Raw genomic sequence first — 19,414 nt, 5'->3', positions numbered from 1 at the left:
GGGGATGGGGAGTGGGGAGGCGGGGCGGCAGCATCCCTCGTCTGCCTCCCCAGCTGCCAGTGGCACTCCCGTCCCAAGGAGAATGAATCACTGCTTCCGAGATCACTGAGCACCGGGATTATCTTTTTTGATTTTCACAACTAAGACAATGCTGGTGGAGTGTGAGCCCCTCTACTCTATCGAAAAGGGACTGGGAGGTCACGGGAGGCCCTGGTCTGGTCTGTGTCCCCTCTTCCAAGAGAAATGCACCGCCCAGGTGTGTCCCCAGGTGAGTGCAGAAGAAGGACACGCCCCCGTGTGGTGGTGCCTGAGAGTGAACAATGCATTTGAAAGGACATAATTAAAAGGGTCACTTGCAAAAGGTATGGGATGATCACAGCTGCCTGCCGCCTCTATTATCCGGGAAGGAAGCCTCCAGCATCAGGGCAATGCAGCTCCCCCCACCCCCCCACCCCGGGGCCGCCTGAGGGTGGACCTGCTCCTTTGGGCAGGTGCTGAGCTTCCTGGGAGATAGCAAAGCAAAACTCTCCACTGGTGACTAATTGTAAGCATCTGCAAATCATTAAGCCAAGCGGAGCGGAGATTTGGGAGCCAAGGAATGGTGGAGGGACCAGCGGGGCTGCAGGGAGCGGGGCTGGGCTAGGTGGCTGCGTGACCCCGGCCTCACTGCCTTGGGGTTCCTCATATGTAACAAGAAAAGCATCCGTCTGATGTGCCTCAAGGACTTTCTGTCAGGAAGAGACTTTTAGTCAAAAGAAAACAATAAAATGGATTAAAAAAATGCCAAAGTGCTTTGGAAATGAAATGAAAATGCATATTTTCTGTGTGAGGAGTCCCCCCCCCCCCCCCCCCGCCTCCCGCCAACTAGTTCAGGGCGTTGAGCAAGCAACTTTCCCTCCGGGTCCTCGCTGTCAATAGTTAACGATGATAGGTGTGGCTCTGGGTGGTTTATGCGCGGGTGGGCAGCTGAGGGTTATTGCCCACAATAAAGAACTCTGTGCCCAGCGCGCCGAGGCCAGCACACAGGGCCGGCCACGTGGGCGCTTCCAGATTGTACCTGAGTGCCCCGTGCCCCTGGCCCGTCTTCTTGTAGTCCTCACACCCGGCAGGCCGTTTTCCGTACCAACAGCCGTCAGTCTCCTTTTGCCCATCCCTGTATATGAACGCCTTAATTCTTTTTCCTTTTAATCCTCACCTGAGGATATTTCCTCCATTGGTTTCTAAAGAGAGTGGAATGAAGGCGGGGGGGGGGGGGGGGAGGAGAGAGAGAAACATTGACGTGGGGAACCTGCAACCGATGTATGTGCCCTTGACAGGGAACCTAACCCAAGACCCTAAGGTCCACAGGCTGGCGCTCTAACCACTGAGCAACCGGCCAGGGATGAACTCATTTATTCTTCACATCAATCCTGTGAGGAAGGTAGTGTCATTGTCCCCACTTTTAAAAAAAAATATTTTTTTTATTGATTTCAGAGAGGAAGGGAGAGGGAGAGAGAGATAGAAACATCAGTGATTCTCATCATTGATCAGCTGCCTCCTGCACGCCCCCCACTGGGTGTGCCCTTGACTGGAATTGAACCTGGAGCCCTTCAGTCCACAGGCCAATGCTCTATCCACTGAGCCAAACTGGCTAGGGCTCGTTGTCCCCATTTTAGGGGTGAAGGAACCGGGACACAGAGAAGCTCAGCAACTGGCCCAAGGCCACACAGCCAGCAGCAGGAGAGCAGGGAATCGACCCCATGCTCGGGCTGCAGCCGCTGTGCTCTGAAACCCAGTGACAAGACAAGGCACCGCCAGCCCCCGCCCCCACATGGACCTAACTGTCTCTTTGTAAAACTTGGGGTCCCACAATGTGGTAACATGACGTCCAGTGTTGACAACACTCAGTTTCCAGGGATATTTCATTCTACCTGGGGATTCCTGACGACGAAAGTCTTATACAGAGTGTGTCTCCGATGGTGGGAAGGGAGTGGACACAGATGCCTAAGGGAGCTGACTTGGGCAGATTCCTTCCCGGCCTCCTCGCTCACACCTGCCAGAGGGCCCGCCCTGCAGATGGGTGTTTTACTAGAGTCTCAGTGTTCCCAGCACGAGGCAAAACAGGAAGCCAGCGGAGTGTGGGCACGCGGGAGGTGGTGCGGGCGGTGGTTCCTAGTTTTTCCCAAATCCCAAAGTGAAAGAAAGGAACGAGAAGAGAAAAAAGAAATCTAAGCCCTGGCTTTCTTTTACACGCCTTTCTCATACATCACCTTTAGTGAGAGTGTAACATACAACTCACCATTTAATCCAGTGGTTCTCAACCTTCTGGCCCTTTAAATACAGTTCCTCATGTTGTGGTGACCCCCAACCATAAAATTATTTTCGTTGCTACTTCATAACTGTCATGTTGCTACTATTATGAATCGTCATGTAAATATCTGATATGCAGGATGGTCTTAGGCGACCCCTGTGAAAGGGTCGTTTGACTGCCAAAGGGGTCGCGACCCACAGGTTGAGAACCGCTGGTTTAAAGTATATAATCAGTGTAGACTCACAGAACTGTACAACCACCACCACAAGCAGCTTTAGAACGTTTTTTTTTGTTTTGTTTTGTTTTGAGTATTTTGGGTTGTTTTTATTGTAGTTTAGTTCTAATATTATGCCATCGTGGTCTGAGAAGATGCTTGGTATGATTTCAATCTTCTTGAATTTGGGGAGACTTTGTTTGTGACCCAATATGTGGTCTATTTTTGAATATGTCCCATGAGCCCTTGAGAAGAATGTATATTCCGTGGCTTTGGGTGAAGTGTTCTGAAGATGTCAATTAAGTCCATCTGATCTAGTGAGTCATTTAGGATTGCTGTTTCTTTGCTGATTGTTTGTCTAGAGCAGCCGTGGGCAAACTACGGTCCGCGGGCCGGATCTGGCCCGTTTGAAATGAATAAAACTATTGAAAAAAAAGACCGTACCCTTTTATGTAATGATGTTTACTTTGAATTTATATTAGTTCACACAAACACTCCATCCATGCTTTTGTTCTGGCCCTCCGGTCCAGTTTAAGAACCCATTGTGGCCCTCGAGTCAAAAAGTTTGCCCACCCCTGGTCTAGAGCATTTATCCAGTGATGTCAGTGGTGTATTAAAGTCCCCTACTATGATTGTATTGTTGTCGATTTCTCCTTTGATATCTTCCAGGAGTTTTTTTTATGTATTTGGGTGCTTCTGCATTGGGTGCATATATGTTTATCAGGGTTATATCTTCTTGTTGTATTGATCCCTTTAGTATTATGAAGTGGCCTTCCTTATCTCTTGTTATGGCCTTCACTTTGAGGTCTATTTTGTCAGATATAAGTATTGCTACCCCAGCTTTTTTTTCATTTCCATTTGCCTGAACGATATTTTTCCATCCCTTCACTTTCAGTCTGTGTGAGTCCCTCCTTCTGAGGTGGGTCTCTTGTAGACAGCAAATGTATGGGTCATGTTTTTTTATCCATTCAGCCACTCGATGTCTTTTGGTTGGAGCATTTAGTCTGTTTACGTTTAAAGTTATTATTGAAAGATACTTGTTTGTAGCCATTTCTTTTTGTGTGTGGCTATTTTCTTTCTGAGCTTTTTATTTCTTCTTTTTACACCAGTCCCTTTAGCATTTCTTGCATTGCTGGCTTGGTGGTGATAAACTCCCCTAGCCCTTTTTTGTCTGTGAAGCTTCTTATTTCTCCTTCAGTTTTGAATGATAGCCTTGCTGGATAGAGTATTCTTGAATTCAGTCCTTTGCTTTGCATCACTTTGTAAATTTCTGTCCATTCTTTTCTGGCCTGATGTGTTTCTGTTGAGAAATCATTTGATAATCTAATGGGAGATCCCTTGAATGTAACTTTCCGTCTCTCTCTTGCAGCCTTTAAGATTCTCTCTTTGTCCTGAACATTTGCCATGGTAATTATGATGTGTCTTGGTGTGGGTCTTTTCGGGTTCACCTTGTTTGGGACTCTCTGTGCTTGTGTGATTTTTTTCTTCCCCACCTCTGGGAAGTTTTCTGATATTATTTCTTCAAATAGGTTTTCTAACCCTTGTTCATCTTTCTGTTGTTCTGGCACCCCTATTATTCGTATGTTGTTTCGTTTCATGTTGTCCCATAGCTCCCTTAGGCTCTCCTCCTGTCTTTTAATTTTTTTCTCCAATTGCTGTTCAGTTTGGGTGTGTTTTGTTTCCCTGTCTTCTAATTCGCTAATTTGGTCCTCTGCTTCTCCTAGTCTACTGTTGAAACTTTCAATGGTGTTTTTTATTGCAGCCATATCACTCTTCATTTCTTCTTGGTTCTTATATAGTTTATTGATTTTTTCATCTGTTTCTTCTTGCTTCTTGCATAAGATGTTGATTTTTTTCCTCCATCCGGTTTATGCACTGTAGGACCCTTAATCTGAATTATTTTTCTGTCATGTTGCATGCCTCTGTATCACTTAGCTGCTTTTCTGGCAAGTCCTCCTTTTCTTTCCTTTGGGGGTTTCTTTGTCTACCCATGTTTGATCGTACCGCCATATCTAGATGTTGAGTCGTTCAGTGGCTGCTCCTTGGGTGGCAGTGGCTCCTCGGGCTGCGGTTGCTCCTCAGGCGGTTGTGGTAGCAGCTGCTCCTCAGTTGGTAGCAGCTCCTCTGGTGGGTGCTGTTCACACATAGCTGCTGTTCCTCAGACAGAGGGCGTGGTGATCAGGAGGCTGCTGTTCCTTGGATGGGGGCAGGCTACACAAGCCCAAGTTCTGTCAGAACGTTTTTTATAAACCCTAAAAAACCTACACTCATTTTTAGCCACTCCATATTCCCCACCCTCCCTTCCTCCTCTCCCCAACCCTAGGCAACCACTGATTTATCTTCTGTGTCTATGGACTTGCCTGTCCCAGACAGTTCACAGAGTTAGAACCAGGCAGTGGGTCGCTTCTGTCACTGGCCTCTTTCATTTATCATGCATTTAAGGTTCATCCATATTGTAGCATGTATCAGTGTGTCATCCCCTTTTATGGCCAAAACATATTCCATCGTATGGATAGACCACATTTTGTTTATCCGTTCATTAGCGGATGGACATCTGGGTTGTTTCCACTTTTGGCAGTTATGAATAATGCTGCTGTGAACATTCATGTTCAAATTTCTATGAGTATGTTTTCATTTCTCTGGGGTCTGTGCCTAGGAGTGGAATTGCTGAGTCATTAGCTGACCTTATGTTTAATTTAGTGAGGAACTGGCCGACTTTTCCAAAGTGACTGCGCCTTTTTACATTCCTACCAGAAATGGTAGAGGGTTTCTCCGCATCTCTGTCAACACTTATTATTCTCTGTCTTATTGATTTTGACCATCCCAGTGAGTGAGAAGGGGCCTACATGTCCTGCATCTCAAGTGTTGGTGCATGTGGGTATGTGTGTGGGTGTTCCTCCTGCCTCTGGAAAATACAGGGTAAGGTGGCAACAGCCCTGAAACCCGCCTTGCCACCTGGGCACCGTCACCTGCCCGCCCTTTTGTCACGCTCACCCCAGAGGATGGTGAGGACCGAGGATGGGAAACCAGAGCCCACTGCTCCTTCACAGGCTGCTTGTCTGCGGCTCTGACCTCCCTCACCAGAGCTTCTGAGGAATTACCTCGGCTCATTCATTTGGTGGATGGAGGCGGCGAAGGCGAAGTTTCACTCACAGCTTTGCGCCTGACCAGGGCTCCTGGCTGGTCCGCTCCAGCTCTGCGGGGGCTGACTCTTCTGTCCTCAGGGCATCACGACGAGGCAGGGGCGGCCGTTCTCTCTCTGTCCTGCTCACTTCTCACAGGAGGTCTTCTTTAGATCAGACGTGACACTGCCCATAGGACCACAGGAGCACCCAGCTTGCCCCCTGAGGGGCCTGTGCCCCACATGGCAGGGGGTGCGTGAAGGAAAGTCTTGAATGGAGGGTTCCAACAGCCGTGTCCGGGCCCAGCCCAGTCAGCAGATTCTCTCTGAGGCTGGATGCTTTTCTAATTCATCCTTTCAATAACTCTGGGAGTGGTACCATCCTCATTTTAAAGATGAGGAAACTGCCCTGGCTGGTGTGGCTCATTGGTTGGAGCATCATCCTGGGTGGCAGGTTTGATTCCTGGTTGGGCACATGCCCCGGTAGCAGGTTCAATCCCCAGTTGGTGCTCATGTGGGAGGTGGCCTGATTGATCTTTCTCACATTGACATTTCTCTCTCAAATCAATAAATTTTTTTAAAAAAATAAAGATTAAACTGAAGATGGTGGGGATTAAGCTGGAAGGTGGCAGTGGGCAAATTCAAAGTGAGATCTGTAGAGTCTAGGAGCAACGTTCTTGCCGCTTTCATTTTTCTCCCGCTCGGCTCGAAGGACTGCCTTAGATGAAGGCTCGGTTTCCTCTAGCGTCAGGGGTTATGTGTGTGTCAGTGTCCCCAGGAGTCTGTATGTAAACAGCTTCTCGCTGCGCCCTCTGCCTGTGACAGCGAAAGTGCAGCGGCTCAGGGACTTACTCAGTGGCCCTAAATAATGTAAATCGCATGCGTTTTTCCTCTCTGAGTTCTAGGGAGGTTGGCAAATGCAGCCACGCCACAGGAATGCGCGGAAGCGACTCAGACACTAGATGGGGTGTTCCAATAGGTCCCTCAGTGTCTCTCTGACCCTCTGACCCAGTGCATCTCAGCCGGGGTTTGGGGGGCATTTAGCAATGTCTGGAGACATTAGGGTTGTCACAGATGGGGGAGGGGTGCTCCTACAATGCATATAGGACAGCCCCCCATAACCGGGGATTGTCCAGCCCTGAGTGCTCCTGTGGCAGAAGCCTGTCCTAACCCCAGGTGAGCAGAGGGGGGGTTTCAAAACCAGGGAGCCGATGAAAGATGCAGATCTTCTGGTTCCATTCCGTCTCCCTACAAGACGTGGAACCAAATCGGGCCCCCCCACGGCCTCCTGACCTCACCGTGACCTCTCCTCCTGCAGAGGCTGACACCGATGCTTGTCCTGGCCACGCTGATCTCGGCCTTCGGGTCCTCCTTCCAGTACGGCTACAATGTGGCCGCTATCAACTCCCCTTCAGAGGTAGGTCTCTGCGGGGAGCGAGACCCGGCCCCCACGACCCAGGAAGGTGGGTTTGGGGCAGCCCGGGCCATGGGGGTGGGGGTGGGGAGGCGCAGGGTGGGACTGCACACAGGTGGAGGGCACGCAATGGGTCCTGGAGGAAAGGGACACCACGCAGGCCCCAGGGGACTGGCGGACACAGGACAGGGGGATGAGCCAGGGGCCAGGCCTGGCTGGACCCCCGGGGGGCTGGCCTTGATCTCCCGCAGCTTTGCCATCTACGGAGGAGTCCGGAGCGGCAGAGATCACCTACTGGACTGGAAGACGGGAGTCAGTCCTCTCTGGTGTTAGAAACATCCGGGCAGTTTGCCTCCCAGAGGCCTTGAGGCCCTACCCAGGGGGCCCCTGCGCCCTGTTGTTAATACACCATTGTCCTCCCCCTTCTCCTCCATCTAACAATGTCCGTATCCACGTGCCCAGGCTGTCCCCTCGTGGGCCCAACAGCTTACATTGCACTTTCTGCAAAACCAGGTCACATTATGGGGGCCTTCTGTTTTGCTTCGTTCTCCAGCTCATGAAAACATTTTACAATGAGACCTACTATGATCGGACCACTTACTACCTGAGCGACTTCTCCTTGACGCTCCTGTGGTCTCTGTCTGTGTCCATGTTCCCCTTCGGCGGCCTCGTCGGGTCCCTCATGGTCGGCTTCTTGGTGAATAAGCTTGGGAGGTAAGGAGAAGTGCACGTTCAGCTTCCCGAAACGCATACAGCCTATCGGAGCTTAAGACCTAGCCTCCCGAGAAACCCTTACTGTAAGGCGAGGCGAAGCCACGGAGCTGATTTCTGTTTTGTGATGTGGCCTTAAGACCAGACGTTGGCCAAGTGTTGGGGTCGTAGGCCAGGTCTTGGGGCTGAAGAGGAAGTGGCAGGTCTCAGGCTCCGGGCGGACACAGAGCGAGCAGAGCGCTCCAGGGCCAGGCCTCCTCCCACTGTCTCTGCTCCCTAACCTGGAAGGTTTTGTGTTTGCTTGTTTGTTTGTTTTTGTGTGGATAGTTTTGTACCAAAACCAAAACCAAGCTCTCTCTCTCTCTCTTTTTTTTTTTTTTTTTTTGCCTTTGGAAGAGTCAAACCCCAGACGACATGGCCAAGAGGCCAGTCCCAACGTAAATCACATCACGGGGTTCTTGAACTTTGCCCGCTTGTTCTTCCACCTTGAGAACAAGGAATATGAAAAATTTAGCCCAAACTAAATTCCTGTGAAACTCTGAAATGGCTGGGATTACCAGGCACTTCCCTGTGGCCCCAGGGCCCCTTTCATTGGGGGTGTAGTGGCTGTCAAGGGTGGAACTTATATCTTTGCCCCTGATTCCGGAAGCATTGGAAGTTCTGTTATTTGATTCCAAAAAAGGTCCCTAAGTCATCCCACTGCCCCATGTAAATTGCGTGGGCCCAAGAGACCAGCCTTGTGCTAAACAGCATTTAAGAGCTCCTCCCCTCACCCCCTCTTCACGGATGAGTGCAGGGAGGCTGAGCGGGTTCAAGTGCCCGTTCTTGGCCACAGATCTAATAGCTCAGGAGTCAAGGCAAGGCCAGAACCCGGACTTCGGTTCTTTCTCCAATTCTTTTCAAAAAGAGTCTGCGAGCCCTGGCCGGTTTTGCTCAGTGGATAGAGCGTCGACCTGCGGACTGAAAGGTCCCGGGTTCGTTTCCGGCCAAGGGCACATGCCTGGGTCGCGGGCTTGATCCCTAGTAGTGGCTGTGCAGAAGGCAGCCAATCAATGATTCTCTCTCATCATTGATGTTTCTATCTCTTCCTCCCTCTCCCTTCCTCTCTGAAATCAGTAAAGAAATATATATATCTTTTAAAAAAGAGTCTGCGAATAGGAACACACAGCCTCTGCTCTGGGACCTCAGGTCCTCGGGTCTTCCTGGGAGCTTGGCATTGAACGCACAGCGTTTCCTGTGGGCCTCGGGGAGCAGGACCCCGGTCAAGTCACAGTGGGATCTGCAGGACCCTCCTCCTTGAGGGACTTGCGGTTCCATCCACAATGGAGCCGACCACGGCTGGGTCAGCTGGCTGCTTGGGAATGTGATGAATGCTATTTCACTGTGTATGGTTTTCTTAACGATTCACAGGTGTTCCTTAAATAACAGCAGCAACTAGCATTTTCTGTGCCAGGCTTTATCTTGAGTGCTTTTAGGGTTATTAATTCCTCTAATCCTTCCAAAAGCCATCCCCTTTTCAAAGACGGGAAAACGGGGGGGGGGGGGGGGGGCGCCGGGAGACACTGTAGCAACCCAAGATGACACAGCTGGGGGCAGTTTCACTTCTGAGCTGGTGCTAGTCACCACCACACTGTCCTCTGTTATATCAGGCAATCAGCTTCTCAACCCGTTGTTTTATTTTTTAATCATACATACAGTAGTATTTTTTAACATAAAAATTTTCATTGTTCAAGTGGTCAACTTTAATTTACAGTTTTTGTTTTTTGTGTCTTAAGACAACCTTTTTAAAAATATATATATGTTATTGATTTTTTACAGAGAGGAAGGGAGAAGGATAGAGAGCTAGAAACATCAATGAGAGAGAAACATCCCTGCCTTCTGCACACCCCCTATTGGGGATGTGCCTGCAACCAAGGTACATGCCCTTGACCAGAATCGAACCAGGGACCCTTCAGTCCACAGGCCGACGCTCTATCCACTGAGCAAAACCAGTCAGGGCTTAAGACAGCTTTTTACCTTCCTGGAGACATAAGGATAGTATTCTGTAATTTAAAAAATAATTCAACAGTTTTGTTTTTCCCAGATAGACCTGGAATTTTGTTTTGTATATGGTGAGTGGTGAGAGACAGCTAATTTTTTTGCACCTAAAATCTGTATAATTTTGTTATCAGTGTCACCCCAATAAATTCAATAAAAAATAAAAATACAGCGACTACTGATAGGAAAGAACTAAAAAAAAACCTAATTTTTTCCGTGAAAGGGCCATTATTCTTAAATTTCTTATTCATGTCCCTTTCCTCTTCTGTGTTAATTTTGAAATCATTTTATCAAAATCCCTGAAAAAAATTCTCCTTGGCATTGCTTTCATGTTTGTCATAGATTTTTAGGAGACTTCACCTTTATCAGCTTACAGAAGTTCTATTTATAGGTTAATGCTGTTTTTTTAAATCATAATATCAAATTTTATGGACTTCTTTTGATAATCTTATATTTTCCCCATTATAATCTTTTTTAAAAATATATTTTTTATTGATTTCAGAGAGGGAGGGAGGAGAGAGACACCAATGATAAGAGAAACATTAATTGGCTGCCTCCTGCACGCCCCCTACTGGAGATTGAGCCTGCAACCCAGGCATGTGCCCTTGACCAGAATTGAACCCGGGTCCCTTAAACCCGAAGGCCAACACTCTACCCACTGAGCCAAACCAGCTAGGGCTCCAGTATAACCTTTAATATGGTATTTATATACGCCAAAAAATTCTAGCTGAGTCCTTTGGCATCTATGTTGATAAGTGAGGTTGGCTCATACTCTTCTAATGTTCTTACCCAGTTGAGTTTTCAGATTATACCCAAATCATGACAGCCCATGGTTGCAAAACCTTGTACTGTATTCCTGGATCCTGGATCCTGTTGTCACCAGGCACACACTTGGTGGACCTTAGACCAAATTGGTTTTTACTTTTGTTTTGTTTTTAATGTATTGATTTTAGAAAGAGGAAGGAGGGGGGGAGAGAGTGAGAGAGAAAAACATTGATTTGTTGTTCCACTTATTGATGCATTCATTGGCTGCTGCTTGCATGTGCCTTGACTGGAGATGGGGCCCACAGCCTTGGTGTATCAGGACGATGCTCTAACCCCCGGAGCTGCCTGGCCAGGCCCGGCCTGGCTGACGTGCTGTCCTCCACAGGAAAGGGACCTTGCTGCTGAACAACGTCTTCTCCATCGTGCCCGCCATCTTGATGGGTTCCAGTGAAGCTGTCCACTCGTTTGAGATAATCATTCTCTCCAGGCTGCTGGTGGGCATCTGTGCAGGTAAGCCAGGCGGCACTGTCTGCTGAGCTGTGACTGACAGCCGTCACCAGGAGGGAGGACAGGGGCCAACCTGGGGTCTCTGAGGCCAGACCACGCTGTCCCTCTGTGCTGTCATGAGGCAGGCTCTAGTGCGGACAGTAGGCGGATCCCCCCTGATGTTTCCTGCGAAGCAAGCTGTTCTTTGAAAGACTGAGACACAGAATCTTAGGTTCCGGAGGGTCCTTCCACCCCAGTCCTTTATCTCGGTGTGTTCTCAACAGCAAGCGGGGACCAGCAAGAGGGAGGTGACATCTGTTTAGAGAGCAATGTTTCTGTGTGTGTGTGTGTCTCTGTGTGTGTCTGTGTGTCTCTGTGTGTGTCTGTGTCTCTCTGTGTGTGTCTGTGTGTGTCTGTGTGTCTGTGTGTGTGTCTCTCTGTGTGTGTCTGTGTGTGTCTATCTGTGTGTGTCTGTGTGTGTGTGTGTGTGTGTCTCTCTGTGTGTGTCTGTGTGTGTCTGTGTGTGTGTCTCTCTGTGTGTGTCTGTGTGTGTCTATCTGTGTGTGTCTGTGTGTGTGTGTCTGTGTGTGTGTGTGTGTCTGTGTGTGTGTGTGTCTGTGTGTGTGATTAGTCCTCACCCAAGGATATTTTTTCCATTGACTTTTAGAGAGAGTGGGAGGGGGGAGAGAGAGAGCAAAACATCAGTGTGAGAGAGACACTAATTGGTTGCCTTCAACACAACCCCAGTGTGTGCCCTTGACCGCAATCGAACCTGGGACCCTTCAGTCTGAGGGTCGACGCTCTATCCACTGAGCCACACCGGCTCAGGCAGTGAGCAATGTTTTGTTTTTTGAATAGAGTTCACTGTGTCACTATCTTTTGAAACTTCGGTTCCAATTATCTATCTGCGTACGAATGAGACCCGGGTTGCAATGTAAAATGTATTTTTGTAGCTTTTACTGTGGGTTGTGGCCAAAAAAGCTTGAGGAACAACCGAATGCATGGGTCCCTCTAACACAGCGGTTCTCAACCTGTGGGTCGCGACCCCTTTGGGGGTTGAACGACCCTTTCACAGGGGTCGCCTAAGACCATCAGAAAACACATATATAATTACATATTGTTTTTGTGATTAATCACTATGCTTTAATTATGTTCAATTTGTAACCATGAAAATACATCCTGCATATCAGATATTTACATGACGATTCATAACAGTAGCAAAATTACAGTTATGAAGTAGCAACGAAAATAGTGTTATGGTTGGGGGTCACCACAACATGAGGAACTGTATTAAAGGGTCGCGGCATTAGGAAGGTTGAGAACCACTGCTCTAACGGAAGGAGTTAATGGCAGCAACCTCTCCACTTTTATAAAGAATTGAGAGTTTGCAAAGGGCTCATCTTGGCTTCTATTTCACTCCCTCCCTCCATGCCCCCCTGCTGGGCAGGGGAAGGGCCTGCCTGTGGCCTCTCCCCTTGGGAGCCCTGGAGTTGCTTTGCAAACCCCGCAGAGCTGGGCCCCCAGGCTGTTCTGCTGGTGGTGATGGGAAACCCCCTACAGCGGCTTCCGATGGAAGAGGGGTGGGGAGAGCCTGCGCTGGCCTCCCTGGAGCCCATGCTCTCCCGTAGGCAGTGTCTGCCAGGCCGCTCCAGGTGAGTGAGGGGTAGAGTTAGGAGGCACCACTGCTGGGCCAGGCACCTGTAGGTGGGCACCCGAGGGTGAACGCCCTTACCCCCCCCCCCCCCCGCCCCGGGCACCTCACTTATCTGCTCCACTTGCCAAGTAACTCTGTTTCTCCTTCCAAACACGGGGACAGGGACAGACAGTTGGGCCGATGTCAGCAAACCCCTTACCTGAAGTTAACTGAGCACAGGGGAGACTCGGGGCTTTTCTTCTCCGAGACCAAGCCAGTTAGGGGGAGACCTGAAGCCAGGCTGGCTCATGCCTGCAGGTGACACCAGTCAAGAAAGTGAGGCCCCGGTCCATGAGCCTCTTTGGTCAGACTACTTTCTCCTTCCTCAAAGTTCAGGGGACCAAGAATGAAAAGGGGTGTGTGCTTACTGGGCAGTTTTCTGAAAGTTTCGGCCCAATCACGTGACTGCTAAATGGGAACGAGTGTGTGGAGGCCGCAGCCCGGCCCCGCCACACCACTGCTTCCCGATCCTGTCGTTTCACCCTCCGCCAGGTCTGTCTTCCAACGTCGTCCCTATGTACCTGGGGGAGCTGTCCCCCAAGAACCTGAGGGGAGCCCTGGGGGTGGTGCCCCAGCTCTTCATCACCGTGGGCATCCTCGTGGCCCAGATCCTGGGCCTTCGGAGTCTCCTTGCAAACGAGAAAGGTAAGCGCGGCCGTCTCTGGACCACAGCCCTCCCTCCGCTCGGTGGATGGGCATTCTGTGAGCTGGGCTTTTCTCTCTGCTCGGCTGGCTGTCCCTCTGGCCCCCACACTGCCCTGGCCCCTCGAGGTGCTGGTGACAGACTGGCTGACATGCTCTAGCCCAGTGGTCGGCAAACTCATTACTCAACAGAGCCAATATCAACAGTACAACAATTGAAATTTCTTTTGAGAGCCAAATTTTTTTAACTTAAACTATATAGGTAGGTACATTGTTATTAACTTAATTAGGGTACTCCTAAGGCTTAGGAAGAGCCACACTCAAGGGGCCAAAGAGCCGCATGTGGCTTGCGAGCTGCACTTTGCCGACCACGGCTCTAGCCCCTTAGGACCGGGGTGAGGCGGCCTGGAGGGAGCACGAAGCCACCTGGCTTTCTCCTGGCCCGCTGGGGCTGTCCATACCAGGGCCAAGGCAGAGTTAATGCTCCATTTTTGACTCTCTGCGGCAGGGCCCACCGGGTAGGTGATGGCGCCGGCCTGGCATTGGTGAGACGGCGCCTGTGAGTCTGGCTTCCTTGCCAGTGCAGCATAGAATCCACGTTGTGAACTCATGATTTGTGTTCCCATTCTACCACACGGGCTGGCATCGCTCCCGGGTTTTATTCAACAGTCGGGGGTGCTCTGCCCATTCTAGTTTGTGTGCCCAGGTGGCCGGGCCTTCCCCTGAGCAGGTAGCGGGGTCAGAGCTGAGGGGCCCAGCAACCCAAGCTCCGCCGGCCTGTCCTCCAAGGACTCCACGTGTCCACACGACGACCGTGGAGACTTCCCAGTTGCCCACATTCTCGCCAGCATTTGGGGTTGTCAGTTTTTCGCTTTGTCCACCTGGTAGGTGGGCACTGGCGGGTCATCACCACCCTCTTGTACGCATCTGCAGGGTGTTAAGTGTCCTCCTGGGTGCTGGGGACACGGGGATGGGAAGGCCGCTCCCAGGAGAACCCATCCGGGTGATGGGGCAGAGTGGCCGGCTGGGTGCTGTGGGGGTGCTTGGCTGGGGCCTCTGAGAGTGGCGCCCATCCCCCTTGCAGGCTGGCCCATCCTCCTCGGGGTGACTGGGATCCCCGCGGCTCTGCAGCTCCTGCTGCTGCCCTTCTTCCCGGAGAGCCCCAGGTACCTGCTGGTTCAGAAGAAAAACCCCGAAGCGGCCAGGAAAGGTGAGGCTCTCTTGGGGGAGGTGGGGGGCTGGGGGTGGGGAGGACAGACGCTGCAGCGTCTTTGCTCTGGGGAAGCCGTGGGCCCCCTCAGACGCCGCCCCCCTGGTCCCCTCCCTCAGCCCTGAAAAGGCTGCGTGGATGGGACGACGTGGAAGACGAGATGGAGGAGATCCGGCTGGAGGACGAGGCCGAGAAGGCTGCGGGCTTCATCTCCATAGTGAAGCTGTTCAGGATCAGGTCCCTGCGCTGGCAGCTCATCTCCATCATCGTCCTCATGGGCGGCCAGCAGCTGTCGGGAGTGAACGCGGTAGGGGGCGGCCTGGGACTGGGGTGGCCTGGGACTGGGGCGGCCTGGGGTGAGGGGACCTGGGGTAGGGCCGGGGGCTCTGGGCAGGCAGTGGCCTGGCCAGCCCACCAGCATCACGGTTGCCTTCCAGATCTACTACTACGCGGACGAGATCTACAAGAACGCGGGGGTGGCAGAAGATAACGTCCAGTATGTGACGGCGGGCACGGGGGCTGTCAACGTGGCGATAACCATTTTAGCCGTGAGTGTCCCCGGGAGCTGAGTGCCCTCGGCTGCCCAGGATGGAGGGCGCCTTGAGAGTGGGAGTCCTGGCCCAGGAAGCAGCCCTCCGTCCCTTCACATGTCGCCTATGGGCTCTGCTCAGGTGACAGCCTGTCTCTTACGGGAGCTGGCATATGGCTCTTCAAAGATGGAGACAACCCCGCCCTCGGCCCCAAAGCTCCCACTGTGCGAGTGGCGCTTCCTGGAGGCCACTGCCTGTGCCAGGGCCCCAACATGACGGAGCAAAGGGGACCCTTGGACTGCGCAGTGCTGGGCCCACTGGCCATTCAGGGACGCACCCCTGGGGCACACTATGCATGGGCTCCTCACGGTGCCCCTCAGAGGGGGTGTGCGCAATGGGCGGGCAAAGAGCTTCCTGCAAAGGCCGCTCCAGGCTGGGGTATGTGTGGGGGGGGATCATGACTCCTGAGCCCCCGCTTTTCCTGGCCCTCCCCTCCAGGTGTTCGTGGTGGAGGTTTTGGGGAGGAGAATGCTGCTGCTCCTGGGCTTCTCCATCTGCTGCTCCGCCTGCTGCGTGCTCACGGCCGCTCTGGTTCTGCAGGTGAGAGGGTGCGGCCCCCACGCCCCGCCTCCGGCAGCCCACTGCCCACTTCCAGTGGCAAGAGGTGGCACCTCCTGTTGAAGGTGCCATCTTTGCTCGGCCTGGGCAGAGCAGCCGGCCCTCTGGGAGCTGAGATTCCTGGCGCTCCCTGTCCCAGGCTGTCTCTGCGCTGCCCTGTGTGACCCAACTCTGTTCCCCCCACAGACCACCATCTCCTGGATGCCTTACCTCAGCATCGGCTGTGTCCTCATCTACGTCATAGGACACGCCCTGGGGCCCAGTATGTACCCAGAGCTGGTTCTGCTTCTACTGCCCACTCCTGCACCATCAGCCGTAGGAGCTCCCAGCTTGAGCTCCCTGGAGGGGCTCTGGGGGCCCCTGTTCCTGCTGCAGCGGGGTGTGGGCAGAGCCTACTTAGAGCAGAAACAGTAAAGCGGCCGTGTAGGCTGAAACACGCTGCCCCCAGGGGATTACACGCTGCGCCGCCCCCCCCCCCCCCCCCCGTGGGATTGGGGTTGAGAGCCTAACAGATGGTCAGCCCTTTGAGGACATGGTAGGATGTCACATACTGTGCTGAACTCTGGCTTCTGGCCTTCTCACCCTGCTGCTGCACCCCGAGTCCTGGAGACTCACCACGCCCGCCCTGCACCATACCCCGAGGCCCCTGGCACCCAGCAGGGGCTCCAGGACCCTCAGTGGGCGTGCTCTGCCTTCAGCGAGTGCAGCTCTTCCTCTTCCACCCCGAAGGTCCCATCCCCGCACTGATCATCACCGAGATCTTCCTGCAGTCCTCCCGGTCCTCGGCCTACATGGTGGGGGGCAGCGTCCACTGGCTCAGCAACTTCACGGTGGGCTTGCTCTTCCCCTTCATTCAGGTAAGTGTGACCTGGGGGCCCTGGGCCCCCGACATCCTAACGCAGGAAAGGGAGAACCTCTTCCAGAAAGTGATCCTGGCTCCCCTTCCCGCAGGAGGGCCTCGGGCCCTACAGCTTCATCATTTTTGGTGGGGTGTGTTTTCTCACCACCGTCTTCGTGTTCCTGGTGATCCCCGAGACCAAGGGCAAGACATTCATGGAGATCAACCAGACCTTCGCCAAGATGAATCATGTGTCCGAGGTGTACCCAGAAAATGAGGAGCTAAAGGAGATTCCGGAGGAACGCAAGAAACTTCCGGAGGAAATGGAACTTCCGGAGGAAACAGAACTTCCGGAGAAACGGAAGGAACTTCCGGGGGAGCAAAAGGAACTTCCGGGGGAGCAAAAGGAACTTCCGGGAGAGCAAAAGGAACTTCCGGAGAAGCTCAAGTCCGTCTCGCAGGAACTAAACTTGGTGTCGGAGGGACTAAAGGAACTTCCGGAGGAAGTGAAGTCCGCGTTGGAGGGACTAAAGGAACTTCCGTCGGAACTGAAGTCCGCGTCGGGGGGACTAAAGGAACTTCCGGCGAAACTGCAGTCCGTGTCGGAGGATCTAAGGGCAGTTTCAGAGGCGCTGAAGGCCGTGGCCGAGGAACGTGAGGAGGAACTGAAGGAGCTTTCGCCCTCCGCCTCAGAGCAGTAACTCGGGAGGAGGTGCCTGCTAAGTGGTCGACAGCCTGGAGCCCCCTTCTTGGGTTTTTTTTCTGAGTAACAGTTGTCTATAAATATCCAGAACTAGGACAGTCCAGTGTGGGATGCAGGCCCCAAAGGGCTTCCGTGCAGTTACGAAAGCCAGACTGCCCCCTCCCCAGGCCCAAGTCACAGTGAGCAGCCGTCCTCCCGCCATGGCGGGGTTAGCCTTTGTGTGGCTCCTGTAACACCGGCTTTTAGGACAAAAAGCATTAGTGCGGCGGTCAGAGAGAAGGAATCCAATTTGGCCAGAGAAGCAATCCTTTCTCCAACCCCGTGGGTCTTCTGGGGGCCACGGGCCTGTGTTCAGAGCAGAATTCATCCTCTTGTCGGATCCACCTCCAGCATCACCGCTCCGGGAAAGTGTGCGGTCGCAAGCAACGATGTCCAGAAAGGTGGAGAGCAGGTCCCTACGGAGACTTGAACCAAGTCAGGGATTGTTAATCCTAAATTATACTGTTAGAGGACAGTGGAATTGCCTCTGAATACTCAATAAAACAAATGCGATCATTTTTCACCAAGATGTGCTGCTTTTCGATGAGCAGGTGGGAGGAGGGGGGTAAACCCGGCTGCTGCAAGCTGTTTGACTGCACTGGAGTGTAAGCCCATTGAGAACACGGGTTTGTCCTGTTTTGTTGATCCTGGAGTCCCCACTGCCTGGAGCAGGCATGAAGGAGGCACTCAGGCAGTATCTTCTGGAAGAGGAGGAGAAAGGAGAGATGAGGTGGTTGCAAAGTTGTGAGTTTTTAAGTTTGAGATTGGGGAAGCCTCTGCATGTCTTCAGGTACATAGGGAACACCAAGAGGTCCTAAAGGTGAGATGGGGAGGGAGGGAGGGAAGTGGGTGTGCCCCCCACAGATGCAGCAGAGCTAGTAGCTTTGCATAGAGACCTGGGTGTGTGAAGAGGGCATGTGCAAGAAGATGGAGAAAACTTTGAGGCGTGGGAAAGGAAAGTGGAGAGAACACCTACTGAATAGAAAATCTGGTATTGGGGGACGGGGGGCGGGCAAAAGCTCAGAACCAGGTGGGACAGAAGTGGGATTGGGCACAGCTTTTGTGGGGGGAGAATGATCAATTAAATAACCTATAAGAGTGTTGAAGACACAGACCAAGTAAATAGCAAAATGCTGGGGTGTGCCCCAGGGGTGCGTCCCTGAATGGCCAGTGGGCCCAGCACTGCGCAGTCCAAGGGTCCCCTTTGCTCCGTCATGTTGGAGCCCTGGCACGGGCAGTGGCCTCCAGAAAGCGCCACTCGCACAGTGGGAGCTTTGGGTCCGAGGGCGGAGTTGTCTCCATCTTTGAAGAGCCATAGGCCAGCTCCCGTAAGAGACAGGCTGGGATTTCTCCAGCTGGAGAAGATGCAGTTGGAAAGTGTAGGATGGCTATTCCAGGTGAGATGTGGAGGTGTTTAGGGGAACTCTGGATTGGTCTGAAAGTGAAGTCAGAAAGATGTGGGAAGCTTACCTAGAATCTGTGGGTCCTTAGGAGCCAAATTAAGTGAGAACTTTGACCTCTAGATAATGCCGGTGTTTTCGTGACCTCTGAGTTTCAGAGCTGGCGTGGCCGAAATGAGAATGCGGTGGGGCACCCAGTCGATAAGAAATAATGACGGCCCTGCAAAGCCAGCAGTGGTCAGGCCCAGCAGGGAGGAGGAATTGGAGAGAGACTCAGGAGGATGCAGTGACCACAAGGCCATCACAGGTGAGATGCCATTCGTTCAACCAATATTTCTGAGCACCTACTATGTGCCCGGCAGTGGATACAATGGACCTAACAGCCAAAAGCACAAGTAAGCACATACCTAAGATCATTTCAGATAGCACTCGGGGCAAAGTGTTAGACAATGTCAGGCGAGAGTGGGTTTACTTTCAAAAGGGTGGTCGCAGGGAGGATGTTTGTACTGCCATAGTAAGGCCCTGAGACTGAAAAGCCACCCCTATAAGTGGAAGACAGGGGCCGGCACTCCAGTCTGGTCATTAATAGGGTCTATTAAGGAGAACTCACATCCGAGGCATGTCCTGGGTGGCTGCAATGTGAAATGACTTCCCGAGCTGCTTGGCAAGTGCCAACAAATTATATAGTCATGGGGGGAGGAGG

General features: G+C 52.2%; 1 protein-coding gene across 3 annotated transcripts in view; it reads left to right on the top strand.

The window, feature by feature from the left end:
* LOC118675893 (G-protein coupled receptor 157-like) overlaps nt 1–17,834 on the top strand; it is a 43,538-nt gene extending 25,704 nt beyond the window's left edge. For all 3 annotated transcript variants that reach the window (XM_036348808.1, XM_036348809.1, XM_036348810.1), the window contains 11 exons: nt 6,944–7,042; nt 7,593–7,753; nt 10,938–11,062; nt 13,224–13,376; nt 14,458–14,583; nt 14,703–14,890; nt 15,021–15,131; nt 15,612–15,713; nt 15,918–15,993; nt 16,461–16,588; nt 16,683–17,834. In XM_036348808.1, the coding sequence (XP_036204701.1) occupies nt 6,944–7,042; nt 7,593–7,753; nt 10,938–11,062; nt 13,224–13,376; nt 14,458–14,583; nt 14,703–14,890; nt 15,021–15,131; nt 15,612–15,713; nt 15,918–15,993; nt 16,461–16,588; nt 16,683–17,270 (1,857 nt within the window). In that variant the 3' untranslated portion in view covers nt 17,271–17,834. The remainder of the gene's footprint in view (nt 1–6,943; nt 7,043–7,592; nt 7,754–10,937; nt 11,063–13,223; nt 13,377–14,457; nt 14,584–14,702; nt 14,891–15,020; nt 15,132–15,611; nt 15,714–15,917; nt 15,994–16,460; nt 16,589–16,682) is intronic.
* The last annotated feature ends 1,580 nt before the right edge of the window (nt 17,835–19,414 follow it).

This window comes from Myotis myotis, unplaced genomic scaffold, assembly GCF_014108235.1.
Source record: "Myotis myotis isolate mMyoMyo1 unplaced genomic scaffold, mMyoMyo1.p scaffold_m19_p_2, whole genome shotgun sequence".
Lineage (NCBI taxonomy): Eukaryota > Metazoa > Chordata > Mammalia > Chiroptera > Vespertilionidae > Myotis > Myotis myotis.
The sequence above is the reverse complement of the archived record's forward strand: the minus strand, read 5'-3'. Positions and strand labels throughout refer to the sequence as shown.